Raw genomic sequence first — 14004 nt, 5'->3', positions numbered from 1 at the left:
GTATTGAGTGTATCTATAAGTGCATAGTAAATGCTAACTGTAATTGAAGTGTCCGTGTTGCCCTAACCATCTTACTCTCCTGCTAACAGCATCTCTTCTTCCTGGTACTCAGGACTGTGCGATACAGGCTTCGGAGAGACAGAATGAACAAAAAGTGTGTGTCTCCCACCGCCATGTCTTTTCCTTTCCTTCCCCACATTAAATGCTTGTCTGCTCTTATAGCTGGGGGAAAAGCTGACATAAAAATTGGCTTGCTGCAAAGTTTTGCAGCCCCTTTTGTCACCTTACCCTTGGAGCCCAATTGCACGTCAACTCTCCGTCCCCCTGATGCCTGCCAGTGAGGGACAGGCTGCAGGTCACTCCCCTATGATCTGCCTTAGCTGCCCAGGCTCTGATCAAGCTTGGCTGATGGATGGGTGGCCCATTGTTGAAAATGCCTCCACGGGGCTGGTCAGGAAATATGTCTGTGATATTTTCCGGGTGGCATCTAGCACTTGGCCGTCAGGAACATGGGCAAAAGAGCTGGCGTTTGCTGCTTTTGAAAATTTCAATTTCTTAGCTGGCTAAACTGTTTTGCCAAGAACTTTTTTTTAGTCTCATTTGTGGTATAAACCCCATCCGTGGCTTCGTGAACTCAGATGAACAAATTTGTCCCCAAAGATGGAGACGTTCTTGCTGTTGCGTGCTTGCTGGTTCATTTCCCCAACTTTCCTACAGCCCCAGAAGGCTCATGATTCTGAATACTCTTACTTTGATTTGCAGCACTCCGAAAGAGTGAATGACATGCACAGCGCGGGGTGTCCTTTCTGAAGGGAGGAGCCTTTCTCTTGGAGAGGATCCTCGATGAGCCTGGCCAAGGCCCGGGGTCTGTGTGAAGAGGACTAAGGATTAAGTAGGATGTCAACTGAGACAGAACTTCAAGCAGCTGTGAAAACCAGCGCCAAGAAAGACTCCAGGAAGAAAGGTAAGGCTGACGTCGCACCCCCTGCGAGGCCGCTTTTCTGTGTCGTGATAAAGTTATCGCTAGAATGATACAGAAACATAACTGTGCAGCAGCTGTCACTTTTGTGGTGACTTGGTGCTCATAGTTTGATGGCTGTCATTCTCCAGGTAAAATCCCAAAGTGTTTTTCTAATACGCCGGGCCTGGGTGTGACGTCTAGCTATTTCTCCTTCAAAAGCAACCAATCCCTTTGTCCCCAGTGGCCAGCTCTGTTCCCACTACAGACTTTCTGCCTGATGTGGGTCTCTTTTGCACATTGCTGTGGTTCTCAAACTCTGACCACACTGGCTCCAGAGGGGCTGCTTCTGGAGGACTGTGGAGTCAGTTCCTAGGAAGTGCCCAGCACCCACAGACTACACTGCGAACCAGTTCCCAGGGACACTTGTCTGGAGCCCACACTGAGAACTGCGGAGCCATCAGCAGAAAGCCTGTTCTTGCTCATTGCCTTTCTTCCATGCATGTGTACCCATTGTCCAGGCTAGGTTTCCTGCGACCTCCTGGGAAAGGCCTTCCTCATTCCCCATTGGAGCTGGCGGCTTGTTTGCTTTGCTTCGGTTGTGCTTTGGTGCCTTCTCACTTTGCCTAAAATGCCTTATCTTTTTGTGAGTCATCTTGAGTAACAACTCATGTTCACGAAGAGACTCTCAGCACATGGAAAGTACCTGAGAGAAGGTACACAGGTAACTGGTGATGAAAATTGACGTCTCCAGAGTCCTTTCAAAGATAAGTCTACCGCCGTACATGTTTTGTGGGAGAATTGTTCCCATGGCTTTATGGATATGCGGCGTTTAGTTAAGGAAGTGTGTGCCCTTTGGTGGTTGGAAGTGTGTTTATGCTGTGTGTGTGTGTGTGTGGTGTCTGTGGGTGTAGGTGTGGTATGTAGGTGTGGTCTATGTAAGCATGTGTGTATGTGTATGCATGTTTGTGTAGTATGTTTTGTCTGTGTGTATGCGTGTACTGTGCATGTGTCTGTATATGTGCAAGCCCCATGGTTTCAGTTCCTCTCCCCTGTCTTGTCAGCTGTATGCAAGGAGATGAAAAGAGCTCTTTCAGGACCTGAAGTCTGTGCAAGTTTGCAAATCAGGATGCCCTTGGCTCCACTGTGCCGGCCGTGATTTGTTGGAGACATCACTGTGCCTGCCTAATCATGTTTTGCGATGGCGTTTGTCTGGTACCTTTGAAACATAGGGCATGAACGGAATCCACATGCAGCTCTGGGCTGTCAGTGCTCCAGGATAAACTATAAATTTTGCATTTGATGTTTATTTGAAACACAAATATTTTGGAGACAGTCTTATTTTATGGCCCAAAACTTCATGTAAACCTTGCTTTTCATGCCTCCCAGTCTAAGAATAATAGACAAAAAAGCAAATGGGCAAGGGAACCTGTCTTGAGAGACTGCTTTTTTGGGGGAGGAGGTTGGGGAGTGTGTCCTAGAATTCAAATGCTTTTGCAATAGAAACTCGCAAATCTTGTTTCTGCTTCGAAAGTAACTGTTCCACTAATCTTGTGCTTTTGGGGGTTTAATGCCTTAAAATTTTATCTTAGATAATTTTTTTCTCTTAATTTGAATGTACAAAACTCAGGAGCATTCTGAAGGGAGGATTTTTAGGTTTTCCAGGGCACTAATTTAGGGATTTGGACCTTGATGGGAATCTGAAGTTGACCTTGCTACAGCCTCCTCATCTTCATCTCCTAAGAATCTACATCATTAACATAACTTTGCTGGAGAAGTGTTGTCCATTACTGAGACCTTAGAGTCTGGGCAGGAAGGCCTAAGTTCTGACTGTGCCACCCCCTCCCTACCTGACCTTAGACAGTCCATGGCCCCTGCCCCCAGGCTCATTTTCCTCTCCTAAAATATCAAGTGTGACAGTGTGTGCTCAGTGGCTGACTGTACAGGTTATAAAAGGAAGGCATGTTAAATCCATACCCTCAGCATGTAATAAGTGTTCAACAGAAGCTGGCAGTTTTCTCTTTATTATTGTTCCCCTTTGCTTATCATCTTGTTATCTTTCCTTCCATCCCTCAATTTTATCTTTTATTTCTTCACCATTTATCTTGAGTTAATCAGACCGAGCTGCCCTTATAAACACCGCAGATTGGATGGCTTCAAGCACAAATGTGTTTCTTACTGCTGTATGTGCCAGAATATATATCTAAGAATGAGATCCCAACAATCCCTGTCCTCATGAAGGCTTTCTTCCTGGTTGTAGATGGCCACGTTCTCACAGAATAGAGAGCATCATTTGCTGCCCCTTCCCTTCCCTTTTCCCTTCCCTTTTCCCTTCCCTTTTCCCTTCCCTTTTCCCTTCCCTTTTCCCTTCCCTTTTCCCTTCCCTTTTCCCTTCCCTTCCCTTCCCTTCCCTTCCCTTCCCTTCCCTTCCCTTCCCTTCCCTTCCCTTCCCTTCCCTTCCCTTCCCTCCCCTTCCCTCCCCTTCCCTCTCCTTCCCTTCCCTGTCTTTCTCCTTTATCTCCTGCTCTCCCTCCCTACCCCTTCACCCCCTGCCTTCTCCCCTTCCCCTCCTCCTCCTCCTCCTACTATTATTCCCACTCTCATTTCAGTTAGTACCCATCCATCCACAATACCTTCACACTGGGGTTTTGAGCTTCATCCTATGGATTTTGATGGCACATGACTATTTATTTGGTTAATAACATACTTCATCTTCTTCCTCCCCTCTTCTTTTTCTGTATCATCGTAATTATCATCACCACAGGTTTGTCTTCTTATCACATCTGATATCAAGGGAGCTTTTAACAGATGGGTTACTGCTTTGTCCCAGAGAATGATTTTATAATTATTTTTATTTGTGCAGTAGTGATAAGCAATCTTTATTCCAGATAAATCGGTAATAGATAAAAGTACCATAAGGGCATATAAATGAATTAAAAATAGAAAATAATGTGTAGTAACAATATTCCTTCATTACTTTTAAGGATTTGATAATAGAATAAGTGTTCTGTTAATAGATGCTGTTACCTTAGTCAAAATAAAAACTTATATGTGATAGTTTATATATTAATCTTGAATCTTGAGCACACTAATGTTGTATTCTTTAATTGATTTTGGATTTTTATAGCGTCAACATAATATAAAATTAAAGTTCTCAAGTACTTATTTTTCCTGTCATATTGCATTGGCTGAGTCTGTCAGTATAATATTTAATAATACTAACTACCCTATCTTTGTTCTGGATTAAGGAAAAATTATATTTAAGTATAACGTTTAACTTTTACTAAAGATTCATTATTAGTAATTTTATGTATTTTTAAAGGAAGTTGAATGTTAACATGTTTCTGTACTTGCCTCAGTGATTGTGTGTGATTTCCTTTTATTGCTGTAAAAATCGCCAGTAGATTTTCTAATCTTCAATTCCTGAGCCAATTTTACTTGGCCACAATGTAGTTTTTTCTCTACCCTGTGGGGTATGATTTCTTAAGAATTTATTTTTCTTAATATAACTCATTTTTGGGACTACTTTGTAGCTTATATTACTCAGTTATATCCTCATATATGGATGCTGGCAGAAAGGAAATGAATAATATATAGTCTACTTTAAAATGTTTTTTAAAAAATATTTTTAGTTACTTAATTTTAATAGTTATATGCACTTGTTATAAAAATGAGATGAGAAAAAGGTATCATGCATCACATGAACCCAAAATTTAATACGATTAGCGTTCTAAAGGATTTCATTTTGTACTGAAGCACTTTGATAATACCTGATTGAGATGACGCGATCTGTATAATTTCATACCTTGATTTGTTACCTGCCATTACTTTCCAAAATTATTATATGATTTACAAAATAAGAGGGTTTTTTGTTTGTTTGTTTTGTTTTGTTTTTGATACAAGGCAAGATATAGATGGGTCCTAGGAAAGATATTTTATTTCCTGGAAATGAATACCTTGCATCATGAAAGCTACAAGGTCCAGATGAGTTTATTAGAAACCTATTGGCCTATTTGTTTAACTTAGACTATAAAAGCAACCCAGGCAGTTTCAAACACAAACACAGGGCACATTTCTTCAACGAATGAGTTTCTAGATACACAGTGAATGAGACATAGCGAGAGTATTCAGCATTCATATGAGATGTAGAAATAGTGAGAAGTAAAGATGTTCTTTTTATTTCATTATTATGAGACCTTGACACCTTTAAAAGAACCTGGGAGGTAGAGGCAGATCTCTGTGAGTTCAAGGCCAGCCTGGTCTACAAAGTGAATTCCAGGAGAGCCAAGACTGTTACACAGAGAAATCATGTCTCAAAAAACCCAAGGGGGGGGGGAGATTATGTCACAACACCTACAACTTGTCAAATAGCCCCCTACCCAGGAGTGGAGTATCATGGAGGGGCAGGAGAAGGACATTTGTGTTTGTAGGAAGAGCAGGCTTTTTCTGTTGCGTTACCAGCACATTCCCAGGTCATGGACTTCTTGTTAGTTATGAATGCTTGACCTAGCTTACACTCTTTTCTGGGTAGCCCTTTTAATTTATGGACATAAATTAACCTGTTTCTCTTTATCTATCTTTTGCCTTGGGGCTCTTGACCATCCCCCCCCCAGTATCTCCCTCATTCTTTTCCCTTCCTTCTTCTCTCATTCATCTCTCAAGCCTAGATTTCTCCTCTTATTCTCTCTGCCTGCCATCCCCACCTGTCCCTCTCCTGCCTAGCTATTGGTCATTCAGCTTTTCATTAGGCCATTCAGGTGCCTTAGGCAGGTAAGGTGAAACAGATGCAACACATCTTTACATAATTAAACACACATCCTTACATCATTAAACAAATGCAGCATAAACAAATACAACATACCTTTGCATAGCTAAAGTATTGCTCTGCAGCAGAAACAAATGGAACACATCTTCACATAGTTAAATATTCCACAACATTCAGGTTCCTTACCTATCATCCAAAGGAGAGTCAATGGACTCAGATTCTGCTACTTGCATCGACAATATCGGGGTGCCCAGTGGATGGCTATTGTGGAATGAGGGGTTCTGTGACTAGCTGACAGATGTTTCTGGGGTCGGCATCTGGATTCCACCACTGAGTGTGTAGGAAGAAGCACAGACGTGGGTTGTGGAAAGAACTTGTATTCTTTCTAACTCCTCTCCTTAACTGCTGGGTTACCAGAAAGGACCATCAGCTTCTTCAAACCTGACTTTGCTTATCTTTAAAAGGCTCATGTGTACACTGATAGATAGGAGAGGCAGACATTTCAGAGTTGCCGTGGTTGTGGCCTAACCATTGTAACTTTTCCCTCTTTGTCTTTCTGAAGTGGCAATGTAGTGTTGTCCCTTTTAAAGAAGCATCTGCAAGTTTAGCATACTGTTCTTTTGTTTGTCTTAGAGGTGTATATCCCAGGACTAGCAGTTAACAACATCAAAGATGAAGAGCCAACTTGTTTCAAGTAGGATTTTAGGCTTCAGGCCCCCAAAGGATCCAGGTGGCAGAGGTCTCCATACCAGGTTCCTCAAAATGGATTAGAATCCCAGCCAGTTTATGTTGAGGGGTTGTTTTGGTAAGGTCATAGAGTCCTTATTATTGAGATACTCTTAGGAAATATGATGTTAGTATTGGCTGGGCACCTAGTGGTTTCTATAATGACATCATATTCATTTAGCCTATTGGAACTATAGGACGCAGAAGGGAATATCATCAAAAGAATCTTCGAAGAATCTTATCTCTTGTCACTTATATCTACTGCTGCTGTGCTTGGGGAGGGATGTAGCCTGTGGCCCACTGACACACTAGATCTGTGCTCACCCTCACTACTCTCTGATACAGAAGCCTTCAGTTTCTTCAGCTAAAAAAAGGATGTAGAAATTGTAGCTCCATGCCCAAGTTTGAAACATCTAAAGACATTATGTCATCCTGTTATTCACAGATGTCTACCCAGCTGCAGCCATGAGCACAGGCTCCACTTGATGCCCTGGGACGAGTACTATCCCAGGAAGAGATGCTGACTCTCATCATTCCATGCTATAGCAAAGGATTCTAGTTGAGGGAGGCATTCTGATTTCTGTAAGGTTTGTCTTTCCCTGAAGAGATATTTTTTTTACTTTCCTGTTGTTGTTGACTTTCAATTCATTACTGTCCATAAAATTTTTTAAAAATGACTTTTATTCCAAGTTGAATCCCAGCACTAGACCATAGATTGAGCACAAGAGGATTGCTAAATGTCTGAGGCCATCCTGGTCCACATGGACTCTTCCATGCCTACCAGAGCTGTAGAGCAAGACACTATCTCAATGTAAAATAAGTAGAAGTACAACAACACCTTATATGTCTATGTATATCTATATGTGATTAAATTCCCTAGAGATTGAGGCTCACAAAGAGCTATGAGGTGTTAATGGGTAGAGCCAGCAAAAGGTGGCTCACACAGATGAGAGCTCAAGAGAAGGCACTGCCTGCAGTCACCCCGTGGGCCAAATAAGGTGTGATAGCTATTGTTCATTGTCAAGTTGACAGACTCCAGAATTATCCAGGAAATGAGCCTCATTAGTTGAGGTGGGAACCCACCCACTGTGGGTGGCTCCATTCCCTAGGTAGGGGATTGTGGACCATATAAGAGGAGAGACTGTGAGTTGAGCCCTAGCGTGCTTACATTCATTGCTCTCTGCTGACTGTAGATGCAATGTTATGGGCTGCTTCAATATTGCCTTTAATTCCCGCTGTGATGGAGTATACCTTCATCTGTGACCTAACACAAACTCTTGCTTACTTAAGTTGCTTTTATCAGGGTTTGTTTGTTTGTTTGTTTTTTACCATAGCAATAGAAAGAAACTAACACACTAGTTAAGGCCTAGGAATGTCTCCTTGACTGAAGCACCTCCAGCTCAACAGATTCCAAACAGTAAGCAGTTTTAGCTTTAGCCTCTAATGCTGCCTGTCTGCCACTCTGTGTTTCTCCTGCCCTTGCAGGAGTGAGGACCTCTAGGAGGAGTTGGTGCTCTTCTTGCATGATAGCCATTTCAGACAAACTCTCCCGAATGAGCGCAATTCTTAGGTCACCCCCATTGAGTAGATAAGAGTGTCGTGTAAATCAGGAGGAGACTCATTTCAGGTCATGTGGATTGTTGCAGTCGTGACAATGTGCACATTGTGTAGGGTTTTCCTGTGGCTCAATGCCAGTAGCTGAGGGCTGTGAAATGTCGCAGGGACTTTACCCCATGGGGGCAGGGACATGGGCCCTGGACTCAGGGCAATCTGTGGAGCTCTTCTGTCTTGGCAGGGCTTTTTTGTTTTGGTTTTATCATAGTGAACTAATTGTTCTCTACTGACTTTGAGATTTGCAAGCTTTGAATAGCTCAAATCAAGGATTTTCTTGCAAGATGGCATGAATCTCTCTGAGGCTGGTCAGTAAAGCTCGTGGATATAGGATTTGTAGAAAGCAGTAATGATTTCAGGCCAAGCAGTCTTTACAGTAAGCCTGGCAGACATAGCACATGCTATGAAGTGGCAAACAAATCTCTGTCTTGTCTGTGCTCAGTGGTCCTGAATTTGTTACAGGATGCTGTACTCAATGCAGTCATTCCCTGAAGACAAATTCATCCACAGAGACTGATGAGGTGCCTTCGTTTTAGGTAGGCCTCATTCTAACTGCTTCTCTTATAAAAAGTTACTGTTTCCTAAGGATCAGACCCCCGTTTGTCCCACCAGCAGCATAGCCCATGTTAGGGCAGCACCATGTCCCAGCTCCTTTCCTTTCCCGCTCCATAGCCGAGCTACACTGATCTCCAAGCCCTCGGCTGTGCCTCGGTGACTTTTGTGGAGATTGTACTCTGCTCGGATCATCTCTCTCATTCATCCTGGTTGCTTGTGACTCACGGTCACACTCTAGCATGCAGTAACCATTGCACTGCGCCATTATCCGTAACCTTTGGAGCCTCTTAGCCTCCCCAGTTAATTAATCACTATTATCAGTCTGTGTGACAAGTTGCATGTCTTTCCAAGCCATTAATTCTTTATCTCCTGACTGTCCCATCCTGAAAGGTACTCCTAGCTAGCTTTTATCTCCCATCTGGAATGTTCTGTAGTCTCCTAAGTAGTCCCGAGATTTCCTGTATTAGACATCTCCAACCTTGTGTTGATTTGATCAGGAGATTTGATCAGGTCGCAATCTGCTTAAAACCTGCAGCGAGAGGCTCCTGATGCCTCAGCGTATCTTAACCTCTAAGATGCCCTGTGTCCTCGCCCTTCCTCACCTTTCCAGACCCATCTCCTTCCACTATTCGTAGCTATAGTCCATACAGTGTCTGGAGCAAATGAATTTCAGTTTGCCCACTCCTCTGGGCTGCTTTTGCGTTGTGGTATGTGCACGTGCCTTTTCTTGTCCTGAAGAACAAATTATTTTTTATTCTTTTCAAAGCTGACTCCATGCATCTCGTTTAAGGTTGGATGTATTTTCCCTTGGAAATACTCTCTGATCCATTACTCTTCTCCCATACCATCCTGGGACTCTCAAAGTAACCTTTAGTAATAATCATAATATGCTATTGTAAGCTCTATTTTTCCCTGTCTTCTCACTCATGGGGCTCGGAGTTCTGCAGGAGCAGGGACTGTGTAGTTACTCACTGATCTCCATTGCTGAGGACTGCAGTTTCAGGGAATAGGGATACAACAGCATTTATGGCGTCTATAAGGGAGTGGAGGAATGACTTCAGAACCATAGGGCTCGTGTGCTACCCAGGTTTGGGTAGGGTCCCACAGCACCCTGACACGCTCAGGTCATCACGTTGGCCACCATTCTCCAGTCTTCTTTTGACGCTTTCTCAGTCTCTACTATTAGCCGTGGGTTCCTCACACAGCACTTGGCACGCAGTGTAGGCTCGGTAAATGCTTAGTGAGTAAGTGTTCATAAGGTATGCAGGGGAAAGATTTGCATAAAGAGGAAAAAATAAAACAAAAGGAATACAAACATCTCTCATAAGAACTTTGCCCCCTGGTGTTCTTGGTATATGGCGTTCAAAATTCTTGCCATTCTACGAGCTGCTTCTCCTGTCTGGATGTGTGTCCAATCATGTCTGGTGCCGTAATTTAGCATGATGTGGGCCATATTGGTTGTAAGAGCTATACGATTTGCCGTATTAGTTCATCCTGCTGCTTCATTAAGCTCAGTGTGCCGCCGCTGGCAGTGGCTGGGCCTGAATTTTGATGTTTGGAAGAACAAAGCCCTTCACATTAGCTGAGTCAGATTAAGTGTATGAGCCTTCTCCGAGCTAGAGAGTCGGGGTCTTTGCACACAACCAACAAATGGCCCGGAGCACATGGGGTTTTGCTTTATTTTTGCTGAACAGATGTGCCCAGGTGTGCTGGGATTTCAGCAGTCTCTTCTTGCAACATGTCTTGTAGCATGGTCAGAGGACACCTGCTGCAATCCCAGATAGCCTGTCAGGAGAGCAGCATGCAGTGGTGGGGCAAGGATGCCAGTGCAAGGGAGCTAATGCCTGTTGGTCCTGTGGCTGTGCTTTCTCTGTTCACACTTAGCCCCATCTTATGAGAGGCAGCTGAACGTTAGAGAGGCGAGCCTCTTACCTGAGCTCATGCAATTTGTAACTAGGCCTCTGTCTAATAAACCTCGAAGTCTGTCCTCGTGGTAACATGGTGCTGAACTATTCTCTGTAGAATGATTCATCCTCTAACCAAAACCCAAGTCCTTACCAAAACCAAGTGCACGGAAGGCACTTTCCTACGGTTTTCACTGGTACCTTATACCAAGGCAGCCTCAGCCTAGACATGAGCAAAAAGTAATGGCTGTGCCGTACGGTGCAGTTAGGAGGTCATAAGAAGCACCTTATCTCTGGCCCCAGGATGGCTGCCACATGCCGGGCTTCTCTTGATTGACAGTGGCAACATTTTCATAGTACGAGGAAAGTCACTTCCTCTTTATTTTGCAGAAATGAAAAGGTAAAGAGTATTCAAACTTGAAGGATTTTGACTGCATATAAGTTGAAATGTACTAGATGATGTTAAGAGGAAACATTATTTCTAGAATTTAATTTCAGACAAGCACTCCCAAAACTGGAGACCAGAAAATTATGCAAGTTCTCCAAATTTATGAACGTTATCAGCCAAGCTAATCTCCCAGTGGATATCCATCCCTACTCCAGAAGTGATAATGAAGATGTTAGTGATGAGTGTAGCTAATACATGTCAACGGTTTTAGACATCGGGCGGGGCTCTAAAACCATAGATGGATATTTTGCTGAGGATACCCCTTCAGGGTAGCTGAGTTTATTTCTTATTGTTGCCTTAAACAGTCTCAGGGATAGCAATGGAGTTAGGGAGATAAGACATAGTCAGCTCGGGAAGTCAGAGCCCAGTCCTTGCACCCCCCTGCAGCTGTGCCTCCCGCATCAAGACAGCGCTGTTGCATGGGCTCTGAGAGCATCACTCCCATTCGGACAGATCCAGCTCTCTGGCTCTCCACGAACACGCGTAAGCTTGCATCATCTTTCCTCTCAACCAAGAGGGAGTTCTCTGGGCCCCTTTCTGCTTGCCTTTGCCTACCCAGTCTTCTGAGACAGACCTCGTTTTGTATTGCCGTAAAGCTCTTCAGTGTGTTTCTTCACCAATGATAGTAAGCCTTCCTTGCCTGATGACCCTCGGGATTCCCTCTTTATTGAAGATCACACATACACACCTTTGTGTCCTGCCAGATTGTGTATTAACACAGGACCTTTGTCTTCTGAGAGATCATACCTCCTTAATGGTAGGAGGAACAAATAAATGGTAGGATGGCAATAACAATGTGACCATTATAGGCCTGGCAGAGAATAAAATAATTTAAATGTTTATCTTTACAAGGAGAGCGGGAGAGACCGCTTAGTGGTTAAGCCTATTTTCTGTTCTGTCAGGCAGACCAGGTTCCATTCCCAGCACATAGATGGTGGCTCACAATTGTAACTCCAGTTCCAGGGGTCCAGTGCCACCTTCTGGTCTCCACAGGTACCAGGTATGCACGTGAGACACATGTATCCATTTAGGCAATGGATATATATATATATATATATGAAAATCTAAAAGGAAATCTCACTTTTAAAACGCTCCAAAAGGGAGTTGTGTTTCATAGCATTATTTTCCAGACAAGGAAGCGTGTTTTGCTAAGCTGAGGATGTGTTCAAGGTGACCCAGCATGCTTCTGGAAAGCAGTCATCTTAAAGTTGTGTCTCAAGGATTCGGCGCACAGTACTTTTTTACGCTATACCACTTAGAAGTCATTCTGCTCCCCGTAGTGATTACTGAATAAAGCCCCAGCGAAAGCTCAGGCCTATCCCCTACTGCCAAGTGGTAACTTCAGATTCTGTTTACCTTTATAAAGAACCTATTTGTTGCCGTAGATTTCCTCTCTCCATTTTGGGGGTACCATCATTTGAGTCTTTTCCCTCCCTCTGTTGGTCACACTGCTCTAGGGAGAGCGTGCATACTAATTGTTAAATCAGAGGCAGGAAAAGCCATGCAGGAGCTCACATTGGACGGAGCCCAGCAGATGATGAATAGCAGACCTGAATCTTATCATGTATTTCAGGATGATGTACGGTACTGTTGGAAACTGCCTTTGACAAATGTGCATGGGAAGGGGAATTATCTCCAACAATGAAAAATGTTCTTATTATGTGATCCTAAAAAGGATCAGGACCCCTATCATTGGGAAGATGATCATCCCTCTATCCCTTATTAACAGCAGGACGGAGCGTGTGTTAAAGACATTGGGCATTGTACTGAGGTGGTGATGAATAACAATGTTGAAATCGGGTTGGACTCTGGAAAGGCAGCTTGATGCATGATAGCAGCTGCATCCAGAGCAGGCAACTCACTAAGGTCTCTTTTAGTCCTTGCTTCATGAGGACCTGTGAGACTTGTTCTGCTCTTCCCATTGGTATCTGACGACTTCTAGTAGGGTCAGTGCTATGCTTAGGTAAGAGAAGCTACCTGATGTAGGCTGGTACGACCGAAAAAGAAGACAAATGTACAAAGTCGTTTCAAGTGTTGAATTTTATCTCCACAGTTTGCATGTTTATGTTGGATCCATAAGAGTGATAGAGGTTCCGCAGCCCCGGCCTTCAGCTAGAAGCGTGAAGCTGTGGTTTGAACCTGGGCAGTTCAAATGGCATTTGAATGCATCAAATGCATTACAAAGTGTCCATCCCATACTTGGTTGATCATAGTGTCTTCTCCTGGGGTTGAGAATCACAGACCATGAAGCTGAAGAGTGTGTGTAGATGGAAGGAGCCCTAACTCAGCCATTTACACAGAGAGCAGCTGGCCAGCTTTGTGAAATGGGGACATAAAATCACCATCCACAAATCACCATCCTCTGTGTTCGTAGTTGTCCTAGAACACGTGTGTCCTTGCAGACCTCAGGTTGGATACCTGTAAATGATCCAGGAAGATTAGTTGATTCAAGAACTGTAGAACACTAACTCTGTGAAAGGCCAGGGCTGCACGAGGTCTTTAACTCCTCTGTTCTCTTTCTCGCCTATAGTTTTCTTCCATTTTTTGTTGTTCTTGTTGTTTTTTTAACCAGCCAGAATGATGGCCGCAGAAGACTGTGAACAGGTCTTGGACTCATGGATCTTACAGATGTGCTGTGGAAGACAGAAAAGTATGAGGTAGTTGTACTTAGGTGCAGTAAGCTGAAATCACATAGCCGAAGGAACCAATAATCCAAAGGCTCCCCAGGGGTTAGGAGATTTAGGTAGAGTCCTTAGGGTTCAGACTGCTGTTAGGCAGTTCAGTGAAGGCTTTGTGAAATGCTTGTCATTCCACAGACATTGTCCACTCACTCCTCTTTACAGCCTTTATGTGACTACCTGTGAACAGCAAAGCCCACCCTTTCTCCAGGGAAAAACAAGACAGACATCTCTTTGAAACGTAATGGTTCTCCCTCCTTCAGCATTACAGTGCCTTGAAGTCAGTATATTTTATACATGTAGTATTATGCACGGGGCCTGTGATACAGTATGCATTCATTATGTGTTTGCTGAGCAGT

The 14004-nt window shown here is 43.6% G+C and overlaps 1 protein-coding gene across 4 annotated transcripts in view; it reads left to right on the top strand.

Annotated features, from left to right (window-relative positions):
* Dab1 (DAB adaptor protein 1) overlaps window positions 1-14004 on the top strand; it is a 1044113-nt gene that overhangs the window by 788137 nt on the left and 241972 nt on the right. For all 4 annotated transcript variants that reach the window (XM_050136299.1, XM_050136297.1, XM_050136296.1 and 1 more), the window contains one exon: window positions 763-964. In XM_050136299.1, the coding sequence (XP_049992256.1) occupies window positions 898-964 (67 nt within the window). In that variant the 5' untranslated portion in view covers window positions 763-897. The remainder of the gene's footprint in view (window positions 1-762; window positions 965-14004) is intronic.

This window comes from Alexandromys fortis, unplaced genomic scaffold (assembly GCF_014885135.2).
Source record: "Alexandromys fortis isolate MF-2015 unplaced genomic scaffold, M_Fortis_MF-2015_v1.1 scaffold_13, whole genome shotgun sequence".
Taxonomy (NCBI): domain Eukaryota; kingdom Metazoa; phylum Chordata; class Mammalia; order Rodentia; family Cricetidae; genus Alexandromys; species Alexandromys fortis.
Note: the sequence above shows the minus strand (reverse complement) of the source record. Positions and strands in the feature narration are given on the sequence as shown.